General features: G+C 29.6%; 3 protein-coding genes and 1 long non-coding RNA gene across 4 annotated transcripts; all 4 read left to right on the top strand.

Annotated features, from left to right (window-relative positions):
- Window positions 1-2,911: 2,911 nt before the first annotated feature.
- Window positions 2,912-5,431, top strand: LOC128985949 (peptidoglycan recognition protein 1-like). The gene is made up of 3 exons (XM_054405956.1): window positions 2,912-3,157; window positions 3,691-3,818; window positions 5,240-5,431. The coding sequence occupies exons 1-3, from the start codon at window positions 2,928-2,930 to the stop codon at window positions 5,410-5,412; spliced, it is 531 nt and encodes a 176-aa protein (XP_054261931.1). The 5' UTR covers window positions 2,912-2,927; the 3' UTR covers window positions 5,413-5,431.
- A 546-nt stretch (window positions 5,432-5,977) lies between these two features.
- LOC128985951 (peptidoglycan-recognition protein SB2-like) lies at window positions 5,978-9,893 on the top strand. Its single transcript, XM_054405958.1, has 4 exons — window positions 5,978-6,205; window positions 7,171-7,415; window positions 8,729-8,856; window positions 9,724-9,893. The coding sequence occupies exons 2-4, from the start codon at window positions 7,195-7,197 to the stop codon at window positions 9,873-9,875; spliced, it is 501 nt and encodes a 166-aa protein (XP_054261933.1). The 5' UTR covers window positions 5,978-6,205; window positions 7,171-7,194; the 3' UTR covers window positions 9,876-9,893.
- Window positions 9,894-11,072: 1,179 nt separating this feature from the next.
- LOC128985952 (peptidoglycan recognition protein 1-like) lies at window positions 11,073-15,204 on the top strand. Its single transcript, XM_054405960.1, has 5 exons — window positions 11,073-11,148; window positions 11,599-11,739; window positions 12,652-12,784; window positions 14,247-14,374; window positions 14,866-15,204. The coding sequence occupies exons 2-5, from the start codon at window positions 11,670-11,672 to the stop codon at window positions 14,988-14,990; spliced, it is 456 nt and encodes a 151-aa protein (XP_054261935.1). The 5' UTR covers window positions 11,073-11,148; window positions 11,599-11,669; the 3' UTR covers window positions 14,991-15,204.
- A 1,776-nt stretch (window positions 15,205-16,980) lies between these two features.
- On the top strand, window positions 16,981-20,258 carry LOC128985954 (uncharacterized). Its single transcript, XR_008490090.1, has 3 exons — window positions 16,981-17,172; window positions 18,999-19,126; window positions 20,146-20,258. It is a non-coding gene; the product is annotated as an uncharacterized LOC128985954 (long non-coding RNA).
- Window positions 20,259-21,240: the final 982 nt, after the last annotated feature.

The raw sequence follows: 21,240 nt of genomic DNA on the forward strand, positions 1-21,240 counted from the left end.
AATATTTTTGTTTATTTATTTTCTTACTATACAATAATAAATTTTATACCCGTGTTTTGCTACGGTGTGATAATACAGAAGTGCATTATAGTGTGTAATTTTTAATTAACTTAAAAATATAGATGTTTATACTATTGATCAACTGTACCTCTTAGTTTTTTAACACTCTCATATGACAATCCATAGGGGAATTCTAACAAAACAGAACTTCTAAAACTTATGTTAATTATATTCTTGTGAAATATTATAGTTTAATCTTGCGTTGAGAGAGTTATATAAAATATTTAGGTAATTTAAATTCTAAATTGCTTTATTTATAAGTCTCTCTCCACGTAAGCTCTTGCGTTTTAAATAGCATATTATCGATTTGGATAAACGATTTGCCTTGTTGGTGATTTAATTTGTTTGTTTCAATTTAAATTCGTAAACCAGCAAATTTAATCATATATCAAAACTGTTGTGTCGTTTTGGCCATCACGTAACAAATCTGTAGACGACTACTCTCTTAAAGCAAATATTAATAATAAAGAAAAGCATCAGATTCTGGATGGATATTAACTTATTTCCTTAAAGACACTAGATTTTTCTCTTCGTAAAACAAGTACTGTTCTGTTTAAAATATTCAGTGAAGCTTCAATCTGTCAACTGAATCGCAGCAGCAATATCATCTGAGAGAACCTATATTTGTCGCTTATGGTTTTTTATCAATACAAATATTTTTATGTTATTATTACAATACAATTATACATTTTACTTTTACACAATTATTATACCGTACATTAATAATAACTGCAAGTAAGGGGTTTCCACATTAGATTGGATTACTGGTCTAAAATAGTGACATATTTGCACACAGAAAAACAGAGGCCATATATTTAAAATCCACCCATTCTTCTACATTTACATTAGTAATTGAATAATTTAGGTATTTGACTTATATGCAAGCAAATTGTGGACTCCTACGTCAAACTGCTTGTTGGGTGGGTGCTTGTTTTTTTTTTATATTAATTACAATTATGTCAATTATTATTAGTTAATTCATTGGGACAGCATTAACGTTAACGTTAACATAAACGGGGGGCTGTTTTATGTTAGATATGAATGGAAGGTAAGTAAAAAATTAAGGGATATAATGGAGCATGTCTGTATCCAAAGACAAACCACTCTATCAGATGAGCTTTTTAATACAGTGCTTAGAACGACCAAGTTTCCTTCCGCACTATATGCTTGTTATACCTCGCAATAAAACAATTAATTTTTACACAATCAGATTTTTATGGGTCCTAAGATGCTAGGCACGAGCATGGGATTGTTTTTCACACGACTTCAGGCTAGACCAAGGGGTTGTTACAATATTACTTTGATAAAATTCATTGGTTATTTAATGGGATTTGAACCTTGGACCTTATAGACCGAAGTCTGGCGCTCTACCACTAAATCACTTCCTTCAAAAAAATAATAAATAATAAAAGCATAGCATTTATTTTTTTGAAGTAAAATACCATACAAACAGTAATTCATTTTACCAAATAACTACAAGAGTTTTAATACGGTTTTCAAATAGAAACGTGATGTTATATAGAAGTTATTTCATAGTAAGTCCCAGACAGACCGATAACAGAGGCTATCTAAATAATATCAGTTTTGATTGTAAATAAGTTAAAATATTTGGATAGAGATTAGACTAAAAATAAATGAATAAAGTTTTTTTCATTTTAAGAACAATGGAGACTCCTGTGTGTTAAACAGATTTAACCAAATCATCCTTTTTTCGTGGGGAAAGTATTAAAGTAACCTAAACATGTAAGTTTAATACAAATAATTTATTTTTGACCATTCAATTTCATTCAAATTGGGAACACCTTATTTATACTGCAGCAAACAAGGTTATGAAATTGTTAAAATGTTTGTTAGTACTCTAAGAGGAAAAACACAATCATTGTATAAGATCTATGTTAGTAGGTAGGCTTATGTATCTATATTGGAACGCTAAATTTACAAGCTCAGAATAGCTATTTACAAATTAATTCATTAATAACACATGTAAGTAACATTTCACCTAAACTAGTTTTTTTTCTACAATCAAGTATTTTCCTATATACGAATTTTATTTAATAATAAGGTAGAAAATAAGTTTTCTAATTTAAAACACTTGCATCATATTCACTTATTTTTAATATGTGTATATTCAATATGGGTATATATATTCTAGGTATAATGAAGGTTGATTTTTTAAAACAAACCTAACAAATAATTACAGTATTTGAGATTTAGGTTAAGACCAACATTTGTTCAACATTTGCTCGGGACTTAAAACGGTCGAGAGGACTAAGATTCCTGGGTCTGAAAGGGATACAACCCGTTGGTTATTAGCCTAATTCGTACCGAGGTTCCTTGGAAATCTCATGTTTTACCACTAGAACAGCTAGCACCCATATGTTCTGCAGTTCTAAAACTTGATCGAAGATAATCAAAGTTCCTTTATCGTTGTCTGTAAAAACTATTTTCGTAAAATTTACAAATAGAGATGGCTCAACGTCTTAAACCACGTTAGAAATTTAATTAAAATGTTGAGTCATTGCAATTAAAACTACCATTAAAGAAAGCTAGGTTTATTGTTAATAGTTTAATAGAACACTAATATTTTCGCTCCAATAAAAGCCCATAGATTCTATATGATTCGAAACCGGACTTAAATTTATGTCATGATAAAGCTCTTAAAGAATTAACTATAAAAAAAAATAAAAAAAACAGCTGATCATCAACTATACTATTATCTAGCTCATACAACACTAATAACTTTTGCCTTTAGTCACAATGCCAAAAAATACATCCCTCGTTGTATAGATAACAAACTCATATACATTACGATTAGGCCTATTTAGGAACTTCTTTTAATTTACAGAATACCCACTTTTCCAGCGCCAATGGAAGACCTAAGATTTGTGACCAGGCAGCAATGGCGGGCGCAACCATCGTCGTTCGTTCCCACCATGAACCCACCAGCCAAGATGATTATGTTTGGGTTTCCTCAGCAACAGTACGCTCCTAAGGGCAAACCGTGGCTTGGAAGTCGACCTTCGTATGAGTCGGCTGTCTCTGAGATCAAGTTCATTCAGAAAATGGACCTTAAGAAGTATCCAGACATAAAATACAAGTAAGTTTTTCTTAAATTTATGGAATTGTTAAAACATACAGGAATTAGTATTTTTGGCTTATCGATGCTAATTATATAAAGGTTTAAATAACTTCCCAAAACTGAAATGTTTTTTTAAAATTTTACAAATGACAGATTTTGGAACTTTTATGTTCAATTTATACTTTATTTTATTTGTCTATGAGAGTTTCGTAAATTTATCAATATAAAAAAAAAATAATAGAGCGATTAAGTTTAAATTGAATATTTACAAAGCTAAAAATATATACAGCAAGTGCCTAATTTATTAATGTGATAATATATTTATTTCGTCGTAGTACACTTTACGTTAACTTAAGATTATATTATTCTTTTTGGTCTAATGTGACTTTTACTCTTAGCTTTACTAATTTTACATAAAATATTTGTGTCAGTAGGACTAATATGTGCAGCAAGCTGCGTAGATAAAAAAATAGCTTCACTTATAAAAAATGGCCATATGTGTTATTTTTGCATTTTTCTATTTGTTATTATTTTTATTTATTATTTTATAGCTTCCTCATAGCTCCTGATGGGATTGTATTCGAGGGAAGAGGGTGGGACAAGGTTCCTACGTTGCCATCAAAGTACAGAATCTTTTCACACCTCTCCTACTACATAATGTTCATAGGGGATTTCATAAGTAAGTAAACCGTGCATTGAATATTTGTATTCTATTATTCCTAAATACAGTAGATAATTTTAAATACAATGTGTAGATAATTTTAACGTAACGTAACAATTAAAAAAAAATAATTTAACTCACAAGAACATTAATTATTGAGTGGAGTGAGTGAAGCGATTATACTATACTCCTGATTTTGTTTTACAAATACTCCTCCTGAACGGCTACAGCAATCCGCATGAAATTTAGCAAATTCATATAAACCAACTAAGGAAAGCTATAAATCTAAAACAGTACAAATCGAACTACAGGGCTTTTTCATACGCAAAGTTTAAGTTTATGAAATTTTATATGGACCTTATGGGTTAATTGGTCGCCATGACAGCGTTTGCAAGATAACAATAAAAACGTAAACAAAAGAGTCGTAACATATATTTATAAACTAATCATTTAAGCTAGTACGTTACAAATGCAGAACAAAAGGGACTAGCAATCTGATTAATACCGTTGAGCATGATTTACTCAAAATGCAATAACGAATAGGTTATACATACACGGTTGACTTTTGATACCGAAAGTAAACATTCCATTTACGTGAACTAGACGTACCATTGACTTTGGATACGGCAAGTAGACATTTCATTTATGTGAACCAGATGTATCATAGACTTCATTTAACATTCGGTTAATATACTTGCTTCGCTCAACATTGCAAGCAGACAACTGCATTGTGCACTTAGCTTATCTGGTCGAAGTTCTGATATAAATGGAAAATTTAATAACTTTACGTCGTGCATTTATTTATACTAGTATTGGTTACACTTATTTAACTGGTACTAAAAGCATATTGTTAAAATACGTCAAATAGCACTTTGGTATCGTTGACATGGGTCGAATGATATCAATTAACGCCAAATATTCACATTGTTCCACGCCAAATTTACTAGAATCCTTCTGTAGCACTTTATTACTCATTATAAACTAGTCAGTGATTCATATTTATTATAAAATTTAGATTTGATTTTAGCATAGACAATGCCAATCTTTATCTGGAATACAAACAAATATTTAATGTTAGCTGAAAATCCTAAATTTTGCATTCCTTCTACATGCAAACAAAACGACTCTTGTCGAAATAAAAATGTTATTCTATTTTTTATTTAATATTTTTTTATTATTTTAATTAAAATATTTTCAAAACAACTGAGTATTATTGGTAAGAATTTAACGCTTTTTAATACTTATGCACTCAAAATATAAAACCATCTCTAACAGTAGCTGTGGTACGAAATGGTTATGAAAAATTGAAAATTACGGTTTGATGCACACATTAAATATGCAGTATATACAATATTTAAGGCTTGCATTGTATTTGGAATATTGTGAAATATATATGTGAGGTTTTATTCTTGGATATAATTGGTATTTTTTTTTTTCAGATGAACCTCCAGGTGACGAATACTACATAGCAAGGAATCAATTATTACAGTTTGGTGTCAGGCACAACTATTTGTGCAAACGATTTTTGCTCTATACACTGAACAGCAATATAAAGTCACCCAATGAAGCGTACGATTTCAATAAAAGGAGCTTGACCGGCTCGAAATTTTGAATATACAAATTCGTGTAAATACGTGTAAATAATGTTATTTCTATTGAACATATATATATTCTTATGAATAAAAATGGAAACGTTGAGCATATGCAGTGTTTATATTTACGAATGTAAGTTTGTAAAGAATCCTTTCCACTAAAGACTTTTACTATTATTCCTGCTTTGATTTCTAATCTTAATTAATATCACGTCCTGTTTTACTGAAGAGCATAAATATTGTTTGTTGCAATATAACACATACAAACTTTATTAAAAATAAGTAATACCGTATGGAGCATTAACACACGTGTTAAACATGTGTGTGTGTGTGTGGGGGGGGGGGGAAGGGGGTTGAAAAAATTTAAAAAGTTTTGAGCAAATTATATTCAGTGGAAATTAACGTAAATATCTTTAACAACCAGTCAAATAGTGTACCATCGCTTAATAGCAACGGTTATCAAAATCCAATGCTATATCACTACTTTTATAGTCGGGCGTGATAAGCCGAAAATGATAACTACAGATACAGTTTGCATTACATAACTTTGTAGCTGCACACGTTTTAACACAAACAATGTAATATCATAGATTAAATGTAAGCAATTTAAGTCTGAACTAAAACAATGTATGGTTGGATACAACCTGTTTTATATAGTGTAGTGAATTAAAAACGAATTGTTTACAGCCGTTTTTAAGTAAGAAAGTGGTGTTCAAATTCACAAATAATGTTTTATTGCATGTCTGATTAAATTCATTGAATAACTTGTGTGAACTTTATTGATCGAAAAGTGGACATGTAATTGAAATAAAAGTAAGTATATATATTTTAAAATAATAGTACATAAGGCTATTCCGTCCACTATTTTCAATCATGACTTAAATGTAGCATTTTTTAAATCACTCAAGAAATTATTTAAAATGATTTATAATACAGTTGCGGTTTTTATAATATTTATCATAAAATCCATTTAGAAGGAGCCAAGCCTATTCGTGTTAGAATTGTTTATTTCTAATTATTGGTTTTTCCAGATCTATAAATGATTTTCTTCATAAACTAAATATTATATTTTCCTTGTAAACATAAAATTGAAGATAAAAAAACTGCTGAAAAACAATTATCCAAACAAATAGACATAATAAAACATATAATTTGTTGTTTTAATACAAGACGCGAGTGAAATTGTATTATTTTTTTATATTCTAAATTTCCAAATGCCTTCTTTTAAGAAGGATTCGTATGACAAATATACTTCGTAAACGTATTATTACTATCAACATACTTAGGGAGAACACATATGTAATTTTAGTTCAACCTTTTATTCTCTAGCTTACGTTATAGTGTCATTAAAATACTGTATTTGACTGTGTGTGCTTTTGGGAAACTATGCACTCTCTGTCCATATCGGTTACTCTTTAATAATTTAATTACATCTCAGTTTATTTTACTCGATAATTAAGTAATTTTTTATGGAAATTCTGTTTTTTTTTTCTTTGCTTTGATGTATATTATTACAAAATAGTCGTATACAATTACCTTACATCTTATTAGTTATTCCATAGTAAAAAACTAGTTAAGTAATGATTATATTACGTCCTCATTTTCAGTGATAATATTTTTTTACGGAAAACATTCTTTTGATATGCAATTTATATTATGAGATAATTACTTTCATAACTTTTTGTATTTATTAATTATTTTATTTATGTCATTTTCCTTTTGCAGACCTCTCAGTTATTTAAATTACCATGTGTTCACAATTCATTTTTCTCTTGTAGGCTATAACAATGATAGGCTAAACAATGAGTTCATTGAGGGTTGTACCAAGGAGAACTTGGGGAGGTAAAGACATCCAGGGTAACCTACCACGTGTCAAATATCCAGCTGACAAAATATTCTACGCCTTCGTATTCGCGGAACGAAAACACGGACCTAGGCCCGGGGCCTTGGAGATAGAATGCGTGGAGTATCTGCAAAGGTTACAAAACTGGGATATGAGGAGGAAAAAGGATATCAGATTCAAGTATGTATTGCAAAAGGTATTAAATGTAAGTGTCATATTATTTATATTTTTTTTTAACTTTTGTTGCTAGTTTGCAGCTGGACCCAGCTGATCATTGGTTAATCATTGGGCGTTAAGCATATGCTATCTTGCCTATACATATTTTAAGGTTAAGGATAATCTGTTAACTCAATATCAACATGTCATTTTGTCATATCAATGTCATTTTGTCAAAAATTACTTTTGTATGTATAAGTTTAAGTTAGATTAAGTCATCTTATACAACATATTATTGTAAATTGGTTCTTGACCGTTGGAAGGTAAAATAAATAAATAAATAAACATGTGGCTCATGTTGATGAAATTGACTAATTATGCTACTAATAACACAATAGCCTTGAACACAGAGTGTTGGTTAGCAGTGTGGGAAAACTGGCCCTGGCACATCACATAGGGTTTGGTCTTCTTTCCATAAAAAACGTTCCTTTTAAAAACACCAACGATTTGGACAGCGACGGACAAAACCTTGCGCTAATGAGTACTTCTTTGAAATTAGTACTTTTAGGTGAATGATTTGGACATTTAAAGATATAAAATATTGATTCAGTTTCATCAGTTTCATCAGTTACCCTCCAAGTTTCGGTTGACGTACGGGAGCCCTGAGTCCTCCCGTACAGTACGAAACAGTACAGTACAATACAATACAATAATATACAATGCAATACAATACAATACAATACAATAAATACAATACAATACGATGCAATGCAATACAATACAATACAATGCAATGCAATGCAATGCAATACAATACAATACAATTTGATACAATACAATAAAATAAAATACCTTTCAACGAACATGTTTATAAATTTAAAATCCTTGATTATTTAAAAAGCCATAAACATTATTATATGCTTTCTATTATGAAAGGTACGAAAAAGGCATGCTTGATTTGATAAAAATTATATTATTAATATCACATTTTATTGTTTTATGGAATTAAATAAAGACAGCATATGTGTAATAATAACATTTTCAAAACGTTAGCGCCCACATTCTTTGTAATTTATATACTCCTTTGATTACAAAATTAGTAATTCCTTGATCACCGAATAAGTATTTACTACAAATATATGTGACTCAACCTTTCGTTCTCGATCTACAGTTTTTTTTACCCCTAACAATTGATTAACGACTACGTTGGTAGCCTAAATTTAAGATATTTATGTCTTCCATTTTGGAAAAAAATCTAAATATTTACTAGCGATATTTATTAAGATACAACAAAAAACATATAAAGTACAGGTAAATAAAACTTTGTATTTGTTTAGTTTTGTTATTGCCCCGGACGGAAACATTTACAGAGGTCGTGGATGGAATAACGCCCCTTTTCTCCCACACAAGCATAAGGAATTCAACTACACGTCCTTCTACATCGGATATTTAGGGGACTTTAGATGTAAGTATAGTAATTTTTTAAAGTTTTATTTTATTTTTTATTTGATAAAATATTTGTGCTAGTCTAGTGACTAGCGTCTGAAATTTGTGTGTCAAAATGATTTCTGATTTTTGTTGTGAAGTTTGATTTCTGATGTACCCTGAAAACGTTTGCAGGGCTTGGATAAATTTAATTGAAAAGTAATATATTGCATTACATATACCTGACGTTTACAGAACGAGATGTTCACTATTAGGGTTGCTTTTACTTTCTCTACTCGCGATGAGCACGGAATAAAGGAAACCCCTAATATATGAAATTTAAATGAAGGTATACACGAATAGTTACCAGACGTTTCCGTGTATGTCATGTTTTAACATGGCTCCTGAAATACAACATTAAATCTTAATCCGATTCATGTATTGTGCCTAGTTGTTGTAACTTAAAAAGTAGTGTCCTAAATCTCGGCTTAATGACGTGTTAAATTCCTCATATGTTATATTATAATACTAACCATAATGTTATAATATTTACTATAAACGAGTTAGTAAATTTAAATTTCATTCATCAAGTTTTGTATTTTTAGTAGTGATATTAGGCTGTATCCAAAGGAGAAAAACATTTATAGTTGTACAATATTTATTTAAGCTCTTTACTACGTGCTTATTTAAAAACTAATAAAACTGTTGTCAGTAGGAATTATAAAAGTTTGTTTATGGTTTAAAACTGTTACAGATTGTTTCTGTTTATTGTAAAGAGGGATGAACATTGTAAAAGTCGTTGGCACATAGGTGTATGTATCAAAATCTTTGGTACGTTTGGTACATGTTAAAATAAGCCATTTTAGTACTAAAGTGAAATCATATTTATTTAAACTTTTCGTTACAGATGACATGCCTGCTATTGATCACTTGTACCTTCGAAGAAACATAGTCCAGTTCGGTATAGAAAACAAATATATATCTGAAAGATTCATCGAAATAAACTTGAGACACACACTTATACCTCTTTTGTTTGATGAGCTTGTAAAAATAAATTGATAAAGTAGAAATATAAATAATATTACAGTTGGTAAATTTTACAATTTTTTTATTTACTTAAAGTGCAATATTAACATTATTGAATAGTGCTATATTTAAAAATCTTTTCATAATTAAAAGGTTGTTTACAACAAAGTAGATGTGTATAATAAGGTTGAGTACGTTTAAATTAAACTTTACGTGGTTTTCTATAGTAACTGTTTTCTTCTTATCACCATATACTTATATTTATTTGTTAACATAGTAAAATTTATTAGGATTTCTATAAGCCACAATTACACTTGGGTGTAAATTCTAATTAAGTAAAGCTATATGAAAATGCATATAAAACATTGTTTAATTATTACAAGTTTCTTATTAGTTTTATGCATAATGTCATTGAATTAAAGCTACAACCTTATATTCAGGTAGGGTAACCAAATTATTTTGTGTTGCTTCACGAATAAAAAAAAGCAAAGTCAATAAGCAAATCGAATTCAGAAACAAATACATTTTTACTTTGAATGGTACTATGTGACGCGAATTTACTTCCAAAGAAAAATAACTCAAACTAGCACAGGAAGTTACGCCACTTAAAACATCAACAGAGCCTTAAGGAAGTGCTAAGTCTGGTCTATGGGATACTCCAGAGACCATTGGTGATTTTCGATAGTCTAATTTAAGTAGCCTTAGATAACCAGTGCTTAGAATAAAGTCTCTCTAGACATAACATCATCACCACCTAGACCGTGAGTTTGGTGGGGTCCCATAAATTTGTCTTGACTCTGTGGGACTCTATTAGACATTTGATGTAAAATTTAAACTATTTCAAACCGAAATTAAATAAACATACGAAGATTTTGAAAACAATAAAAGTAACCATGTATGACATTGTATTTTGTCATAATAGTATATCCATTGGGAGCTGAAGTTATTGTAAGCTTTACATAAAAGTAAACAAAATAAAATTGAACGTACTTTAAGCTGGTGTTATACTTTTACTTCTATTTATAACCAACCTTGTAGTTGAGGGATTTGTATCATACCTACTTGCTATACGATAAATAATTTATTTTAACACTAACAAAAGTGTGGGAAAAAAACTCAAATATAATTTGTACTCAGTTACTGTCTGAACTCATAATTATCGATACTTGATTCTAGATATGTTATCAGAACCAATATGACGTTGACTAATCTTCATAGCATTATCTACTTAGTAAAAGTTTGTTATATACATACTTTTTTTTGTAGAGACAAATAACATGTTTTATTTGTAGTAGAACTGATATAGGTACGTTTTATGACTAGTGTTTTTAATGGCATTGGATTTCATTGTGTTACTTATTATATGTAATTTATTTTAATTTTTCATCTTTTCGTACGTAGCTTTGTATACGTCTTTACTTTATATTGTTTGCTAAGATAAAAAAATTCGAAATTTGTTTTACTTAGTGATAGGCTTATAGATTTTTTAATAATACAACTTTCCCTTAAACTCTAAGTGTTATTCTTTCATTACAGTAGCTAGCCCAGTTATTTACAGTGTTAAAATGAAGTTAATAGAAGAATTATGATTCTTTTTTTACAAAGTTTAATAATAATATTTTAAAAATGTTTTTCAATAAACAATACTTTATTGTAAATGCATTCAAATCACAAGCAACTTGTGAACTTTCTTGTTTTAAATTAATCTTAACGTTATGAATTTAAAGTTGTAACATTGCATTGTTGCCATTTTCAGAGAATTCGTTATTATGAAAAATGAAAACAATATAAACAGGTGAAATTGGTAGACAATTGACTTTAACGAGAATGCCTTTCAAAATGCACGGCCAAGATGAATGGCGGAGAAGAGCAGCGGAGTGGGAAGGTACAATGAAAGGTAAGTGTAGTTTAAAAAAACTTTACATGTTGTGACATTTCAATCGATTTAATAAAATAAGTTATTAACCGTCCATCCTTCGTAGATTCATTTTAAGTATACTTAAAATGACACAATAAAAATGTATCTTACGTAACGTGTGAACTTAACGTGCAAATATCTTTTTTCAAGCGGAAATTTGACAAGTAAGAATTTTTTTATTATTTTTCTTCGTTTATTCAGACAAATATAGGTTTATAAATAAAAAGGTGTGGATCCAGCGTACCCTAATCTCCCCCCTACTAAACTGAGTAAAATTGTATTTTTTAACTACTGAAGACTTTTGAGAGTGAGCCGGTCAGGTGGTAATGCGCGGGGCTTTGGTGATCGAGGTTCCGGTTTCAAATCCCGCCAATCACTAATGGATTTTATCCACGTGATAATGCCACAACTCACTATTACTAACGTTAGGTATTGTGTAAAACTGTTCAGGGGTAAAACATATTTAAGTCTTTTGAAAAGGATTTTATGTCAACTAATGTATTTATATAATGTTTAACACAAAATTGTATAGCATACATTTTTATATTTTCTTTTGATTGAACTGTACAACTTACTGATCCTACCAGGCCTGCTATAGCATTTTTATTGACACTGATTATATATTTTTGTGTTTCTAAGCTAGTGATATTAATATATTATTATATTAAACATAATAGAGCTGAAAATAATTTGTTATACAACTTATAATTGATTAAAATGTTGACATGAACAAGAATATTCAGTAATTTACAGATGAACATTCTGTCAGAGAATTATTTCGTCCATTCCTAATATAGCTAAAATCTTTAAATTGCATTTTTATGGATATTAATATTCATATTCAATAGTACTAACAAAACTGTTTAGTAATGCCTGTAATTTTCACTACAGGACCGATCATTTACATATTCTACTCAGTGACAGAAGATCACTATTGCAAATCCAACAACTCGTGCTGTAAAATGATGAGAAAACTTCAAGCTATTCATAGGGAAAAGAAGCACTTTCCGGACATCAGATACAAGTAATACAGTACGTTGGTTTATTTTTGCAATGAATAATTGCATTTAAGTTTATTATCATTTAATGTGAATTTTAGATTTCATTATTTTATTAAGGCAAGATATTGGTGAAGTTACATGATATTACTAAAACAATAGATTATATATGATACATTCGACCTTAACATTTATATTTAAATCAAACTTAAAATTAAGTAATAAACGTAAAATATATAGATAGATTTGTGTTGGTTTAAACGATACCATACATTTAAGAAATTTAAAATTGTTTGAATAATTTATTTTTTATTTTAAATGTCATTACTTAATCAATTATTAGTTATTTACAATATGTTTCTAAGTCGTGTTTCCTTTCTAAAAATACAAGGCAATTAAACATTACGTCGTAAAACAAAAAAAAAAGTATAACAAGTATTTTTTTGTTAGAATTCTACTATTTATAAAAACTTTATTTATACTTTGACATTTTATGCTTTTATAAAACTACTCGTAATAGCAGTCTTATAAAACTACGTATTTATAAAATATTTTTTTCTTACATGTTTGCCTTCAACAAATAGGTCTAAAAGTTGCACTTTAAATTTTATTTTATTGTAAAACAAAGGGTTTCTTTAGAGGTTTAAAATTTTACCTACGAATCGGATAACAGTGACTACGTTTTTAAAATGCTACTGATCCTATTTTTACAAACATGTAAAATACGTCAAGCTCTAAAGGTTATGGTTTCTTTTAAATTTGATCGGTTTGCATCACAAATAATAAATTAGCTGCACATATTTTACAACATATAACATTGACCCTTAAAAATAAATATTAGTTTCAAAACTATTCCATGATACAACTTATAAAACAATACCTCAAACCTAAAGCAAAGTGCCTTGAAAATATAGTGGATTAAAATACCTTGTTACTCTTAAAAACGACCCTTCGTAGTATGTGAGACTACGCTGTTTCATGCTTCAAAGGAGCACATCTTCAGGTCGGAAGAACGTCAAGTAGTCTTCATTGGGATTAAATATTCCTGGTAGTGGAGTTCGTCAAAAGTTTAATAAATAGTTAACAAATCACATAACACATGGAAACACGAAACATTTAGAATTGGTCGACCAGACGACGGTAACAATTATTGTTATTATTGTTATTATTGTTACCGTCGTCTGGTCGACAAATTCTAAATGTTTCGTGTTTCGTGTTTTTAAATTTTTGACAAACTCCACAACGAGGAATATCTAATCCCAATGAAGACTACTTGACGTTCTTCCGACCTGAAGATGTGCTCCTTTGAAGCATGAATCAGCTGTAGTCTCACATACTACGTAGGATCGTTTTTGACAGTAACAAGGTAATTTAAACTACTATACAGCATCATGAAAGTGTCTTGACATAAATATTCATGAAACACCGGATAATGTTTTTTTTTTCAAAATGTCTAATTATAATTTGAATTACCAAACTGTTTGACAGCTTCTGCATTGGAGGAAACGGCCATGTTTATGAAGGTCGAGGGTGGAAGATTCGCCCATCCCTTCCAAGCAAATGGGTTGAGTTTCAACCGAGAAGTTTGTTTGTAGCCCTAATCGGCCATTTCTATGGTAATGCTCGCATTAAAAGTCAACATACCTATCTATCTTTCAAGTTCTTATAGTTAGCTCCAATTAAATTTAGGTTTTTAAAACTTTAAGCTGTGTTACCGAGTTTAAAACGACACTTATTGATGTCGCAAAATGAAGCAATTGTGTAAGAGACTATATAATTCAAATTAAATATTTACAATTATTAAAACGTTTACGGTTATATAATAAAACAGTTTTTTTAGTTAATCTTTTTACAAATATTAGCTGTCGTTTGATCCCAATGTTTCTATATAATCATTGTAAGAGTTGAACTTACTTGATGATAAATGGACTTACTTCAATAATTATTTTATCCGTGATTACATAAATAGGTAGTTACTATATTATGAACTTTAAAAGGATTTAGCCCACCTTAATTATTCAAATTAAAGTTTTTTGTGTTTTTTGTTGTTGTTAGATATGCCTACTTATACAGACGCAGATTAATTTAGGTTTATATATTTTTGCAGATTGTAATCCTACAGAAAAGATGTTTTTTGCAAGAAGAAAACTGCTGGAATACGGAGTAGCGAGGAAGTACATTTCATCTAAAGTATTGGAAGTTCACGTTCCTCCTGATCTTGTCCCTAATTAGGTTAAAATATGTATTTTAATTCGATATTTTGAAGTAAAATATCCCACTAAACAACTATTTGAACTCACAAAAATTAAATATTACACAGACATCATTCGAATTTCCTTTTTTTAGATCGGGTCCCGACGGAAAGAATGTTTATCACACGAAGAAAGCTAATTGAATATGGAGTCAGAAACGAGTTTGTGGCACCTAAAGTTTTGGAAATTCGTGGTACGCGAAAATAATTAGTATGTTTTATCATAATGTTACTCAACAGATTTTATCTAAAACAGTTAAGTACAATGTAATTTAGTGTAAATATTATAATTTTTATTTTGTGATTTAATAAACAAAATATGTATTAATTTGTAACAATTTTTTACTGTTTAGTTAGTTGTTTAGTTTTAAGAGTTTAGTAGATCTCGTTGAAACCAAACATAATATGAGGTGGTTTAAATTATGTCATCAAATGCAAATGCTTATTGTAACGACATTGTTTTAAAGCATATTTTAATAGAAATATTTTGTAAATCCCTAAATACAAAGGAAAATAAATTTATTTAAATTTATATAAATATACAACTCTATTTCTATAAAAAAAAATATGAAGTATAAGACTTAAAAAGAAATAGAACACTTCTCAAATAAAGACAAAGCATGTGTTATCTTAATTAACAATTACAATCTTCTGATATTCATTTCACTCTGAACCATTTACAGAAGAGTGTAAACTATAAGTGACTACTCATTATTTAGAGAGCTAAAATGCAATAATGAATTATGAACTGTTTATTTTGTTTTATGACATGAATTTATTTCATATTTTGATGAACTTTTACAGCTAGGTAAGTACATTTAAGTATATATTCAACTATAGATAAACGTTTAAAGGTAATTTAATGTAAATAGCCAAATCATAAATGTATTTCCAAAACAAACCCAACGTACATTATTACGCTAATTGTTTTGTATTGTTATTTTATATTTTATAACGGTTTATAAATTCTGTTGACGAATTACTAACAAATAAAACGTCAAATATGTAAGGGAGTTGAAAAAAGAAACATTGATTGATGATAACCCATGTGGTATCCTTTATTAACTAAATGTGTATTAAAATGCTGGTTAAATCTGTTTATTGAGCTATACATTTAGTTTCAGAACATAAAACAGCGTAAATTTTAACCCTCAAAGATTATCTGAGACTTTTATCAAAAGGTTGCTTTTTTGATCCTGAGAAAATTCAGTAGTTTCTTGTTTGTTCCAAACTGGAGTCAGCTATTTCTGATCATTGTGGCTTTAAATATGATCCTGATTGATGAAACAGCTGATTCATTAAGTAACAAAGCTAAACAGATCATCTCAGAACCTTCTACACTCATCCTTCACTCATATTCGGGTTAAAATACGCACTTATATGGTGTTCCCACCTCACAAAAATAATGATAATGATAATAAAATAAAAAGTAATAAAAGTTAATTTAGATAAATCGTACTTAAGCCTGAAAATATGAGACTTCCTATCCAATATCAAGAAAATATTAGAAACCATGAAAATAGATGAAGTTCAAGACCATCTCACCAGAGGGTACTAGTTTATTCGGTCAAAGTTACTTTGGTATTATACCGACCACACCTAAGTTTGGTTTGGTTACAACACCTAGGTTAGGTAAGATTAGGATAATATAACCGGAACATAAAACCTAACCTACGGGTAACCAATTTAGGTTTGGTCAATATGATACCAAAGTACCGAGTAAAAAAATATTAATAAAAAACTATCCTAACAGCTGATTAATGTATCACTTGGACACAATATATTGTCATTCGTTGATGTACCATCGCAACAGACATTGATTCTTTTTTTTGGCTTCAACTTTTTACATTGGATGGGAAGTCTACTCGTTGCATATCCAATTGTTTAGGCTATATTCCAAATAAATATGAATGTAGTATGTATAACTAATATGAGATTTATATGGTTAAAAGCCATGCCTCTCAAGATAGTTTCGGGGCAAACTTGGGGTAAAGTTGAGGCCAAATGGAGAGTTCCTAGTGTTGGTCCGAGTGAATACGTGTTCTTCGTCAACTCCAACACCAGGCCATGTTTTGATGGCTTTCTGTGTATCGGACAAGCAAAGTACATCCACAATCTTCACACCAAACGCAGCTCATCGGGGTGTCCGGATGTGCGCTTTAAGTAATGTACATCTAAAGAGCTTTGTTTTGTTTTAGTGATGTATTATTTACATTTGACTAAAATGTTAGTAGTTGCCAGAGGCCATGCATGAATGTTGTTTGAAACTAAATATAATTGAACTAGTAAGTGAGATTATACATATGTTGTCTTGGTAGTGAGCGTAATGTATTTTACGTGGCACTGAGCTTTAAGCAAAAGGATTAATAATTTACACTATTGATACTGATATTAATAGAATTATTAGCAAACCTCTTCGAAACAAGATACCTGAACAACAAAGTGCTGGTTTAGCTGTAAAACAATAATACAACTTTTATTGATATGGTCAAATTTATTTCTTAAGATTAAGTTTTGAAAAGAAAAACATTTGGAATATAAGGCTATTAAAATACAAAAGCCCCAGTAAAATTAGGGTAGTGGACCATTACTCTGGTCAGACAAATAACTAAACATCTGTTTAGTTGTTACATAAAACAGTTATATTTCCATGGCTAAACACACAGCAATAGTTAAATAGGTAAATGTTATATCAACCAAAAATTAGTTCCAACTAAAATATGGGACTGTTTTTGTTTTCGTTCTCGCGCAACCGTACCTCAAAGTACGGCCTTTAGTAATGAAATATTTTACTTAACTTTTTTGTTTAGTGACAAGTGTTCTCTCATGATTACTTATAACATAATTTGGTAACTTAAATAATGATGTGTACATAATTTGTTCTCGGAAGCAAGTAATTTGCATGTTTTGATTCAAATATACATCGAACTTTTCACCCCTTAAAAACTTAGTTTAAAAGTAATCAGTTTCTCCTTCCGGAAAATTTAAATCACAGTACTGTATTTAAAAAATTTATGATAGCTTTTAATACTATAATCAAAGTATTAGCCTATCAGCCTAAGTTTGAAGGACCAAAACGTGTTGATTATCCTAAATGGCAAAATTCTAAAAGGATAAACTTTGTATGATGGATGCCACTATGTATAACATAGTGATGATGGATGATAGATGACATACACTTTGTTATGATGGATGATAGATGACATACACTTTGTTATGATGGATGATGGATGACATAAACTTTGTATGATGGATGATGGATGACATAAACTTTGTATGATGGATGATGGATGACGTTAACTTTGTATGATGGATGAAATATGACATAAACTTTGTATGAAGGAAGATAGATGACATAAACTTTGTATGATTGATGATGGATGCTAGATGACATAAACTGTGTATGATGAATGATAGATGACATAAACTTTGTATGATGGATGACACATGACATAACCTTTGTATGATGGATGACAGATGACATAAATTTGTATGATGGATGATAGATGACATAAACTTTGTATGATGGATGATATAGGACATAAACTTTGTATGATGGATGATACATGACATAACCTTTGTATGATGGATGACAGATGACATAAACTGTGTATGATGGACTATAGATGACATAAACTTTGTATGATGGATGATGGATGACATACACTTCGTATGATTGATGATGGATGATAGATGACATAAACTGTTTATGACGGATGATAGATGACATAAACTTTGTATGATGGGAGATAGATGACATAAACTTTGTATGATGTATGATAGATGACATAAACATTGTATGATGGATGATGGATGACATAAACTTGTTATGATGGATTATGGATGACATCAACTTTGTATGATGGATGATGAATGATGGATGATGGATGACATAAACTTGTTATGATGGATGATGGATGATGGATGATAGACGACATAAACTTTGTATGATGGATGATGGACGACATAAACTTTGTATGATGTTTAAGTTTCATGATTGGTGGGGACGGAAACGTTTACGAAGGCCGTGGGTGGAACGTCAGACCGGCACTACCTAGGAGGCACAACAGGTTGAATGGTATAAGCCTTCTTGTTGCCTTCATTGGCACCTTTCTAGGTAAGACAAGTGTAGAACTGAGTCTTAGTATTATAAGGACTATGAAAGCTCCTACAAGAAGTATTGAATTTAAAACAATGTAATTCCATGTAGGAATAGTATTTTACAATATCACTGTAGGTTGTTTTGTTGGGCAAACAATATTCAGTGTTTCTACAATGCTATTTAAAATATAGAAAAACAAATTAACTAAATACTATTACTTTTAAAATGTTGGTTACGATAACTATAGTTAAAATACAATACAAATAACAATTAATAATTTCGGAGATTTTATTTATTATTTTCGAAATGTAACCCAGTATAATCTTTGATCTATGATCTAAGACATTGATGAATTGCCACTCAGTTATTTTATTTGCAAACATTTTTCTAACTTTAGGTATAAAGTACCACATATCCGCTTGAGTAGCGTGGAAAATGTAGCTTAGAATTTAGTATAACATATGATAATTTGTAAAAATCTCTTTTGCTATCAGATATTAATGGCAAAAGAACTAAGCATTGTGAATAAGTTAAGAAAGGTGGTTTTGAGCTAGAAACTTGTAATTTGTTCGTTTACAGAGGAAACATTATTAGAAAATTTTACTACCATTGAAATTAAATAATTACACTAGGTTACTAAGTATTTAATATATTAAGCTTATAAATTAATTTATTTCTACCATGAATTGCAATCATGTTACTTTTCCAAGGAATGTATATTTGCTTTCTTCAAAACTGAACAGTTTCCAGGCATTTGTAATCCTATCTATTTAAAATCTCATCAAAACTTGTACGTATAATTATACAAATCTTTTTTTCCTGCATCAGAAGAGAAATAACCTTTGTTTTTTTAGGGATAAACTTAATAAAGCTGGACGTAATCATGAAACAATTTAGCGTCATATTTGGTTAATGATCAAAAGATCCCACCATCAAATTAAAAGTAAATAGGTAATATATTACGTATATGATGATTCTTTGGTACTCAAGCAAGTTCATAGTTTGTAAGTTAACATGTTTACAACTAATTTCAGAAACAGAGGTGCCAACTATCATGTTTGAAACGAGGGAAGAGCTTGTTCGTTATGGAATAAAGAACGGTTACATATTACCTAAACACACCCAGTTCAGCTTGCCAGCTATAAGTCCCGAGGAAGTGTTTAGATGAACTAAACAAGGATATTTTTAAGGGTTTCGACATAAAAAGTACGTTTTTCTGGTACAAAAATCAAACGGAAGATTTGTCAGAAAACATACAACAGTAAATTTTTGCGTTGGATTAACTGTTGATTGGACAATATAAACATAAAATTTAACAATTTACAGCGTAAGGAATTTGTAAGTTGTTAAGATTCTGCGTACATTTTATTTTAAATAGAATAAATGATTGTATAATTTTTTTACTGTATACATACAGTTTAAAATCGAATGATTGGTATTGGCTCATTTTCCTTAGTAAAAATTAAATTTATTGCAAATAAAGATTCATGTATATACAAAAATTAAAATCTTTGACTAAAATATGGTAAATTGAAACGTTATTTTAGTTGATGGATTATTGTTTGAGTGTGAACTGAATGAGCATTTGGTAATGACTACATTTTAATACATTTTAAACTTCATTGATGTCTTAAACGTAAGGAAAGCTGCATAAATGTTGTGGTTATCTAATTGTCTTTAAAGTAGTAATTCAATGATCTTTAACCTAAGTATTACGTGCAATTGTCGAACAGTGTAGTAATCTCAAATGGTGTCTATTTCAAATACAATCTGAGATGTTTTTACTATTGCCTTAATAAAATAAGGCTATTTATAACCCATGTAATACATCTTTCATTTTAAGGTAAGAAAGTTATCTTTAAGTTTAAATATACATTAAATCCCACTACATTTGAAAAAGACTGTTTCAGCCATTGTCAAAATGTAATATTATAGTAAAATTGAAAAACTAATTAAGTAAACTAAAAATGTGTAAACGAAACAATTTATGTTACCACTCCTATGTTAAACACCTATGTCTATGTTAAACACCTCGAATACTTATAGAAAAATGCATTGGAATTCCGAAAGCTATTTTTTTCTACGGGTCATTAAATTCCTATGTTAAACGATAGTGCACCGGATATAGA

The sequence above is a fragment of the Macrosteles quadrilineatus genome, unplaced genomic scaffold, assembly GCF_028750875.1.
Source record: "Macrosteles quadrilineatus isolate MER2022 unplaced genomic scaffold, UCM_ALF_1.0 Scaffold_2__2_contigs__length_208266976, whole genome shotgun sequence".
Classification (NCBI taxonomy): domain Eukaryota; kingdom Metazoa; phylum Arthropoda; class Insecta; order Hemiptera; family Cicadellidae; genus Macrosteles; species Macrosteles quadrilineatus.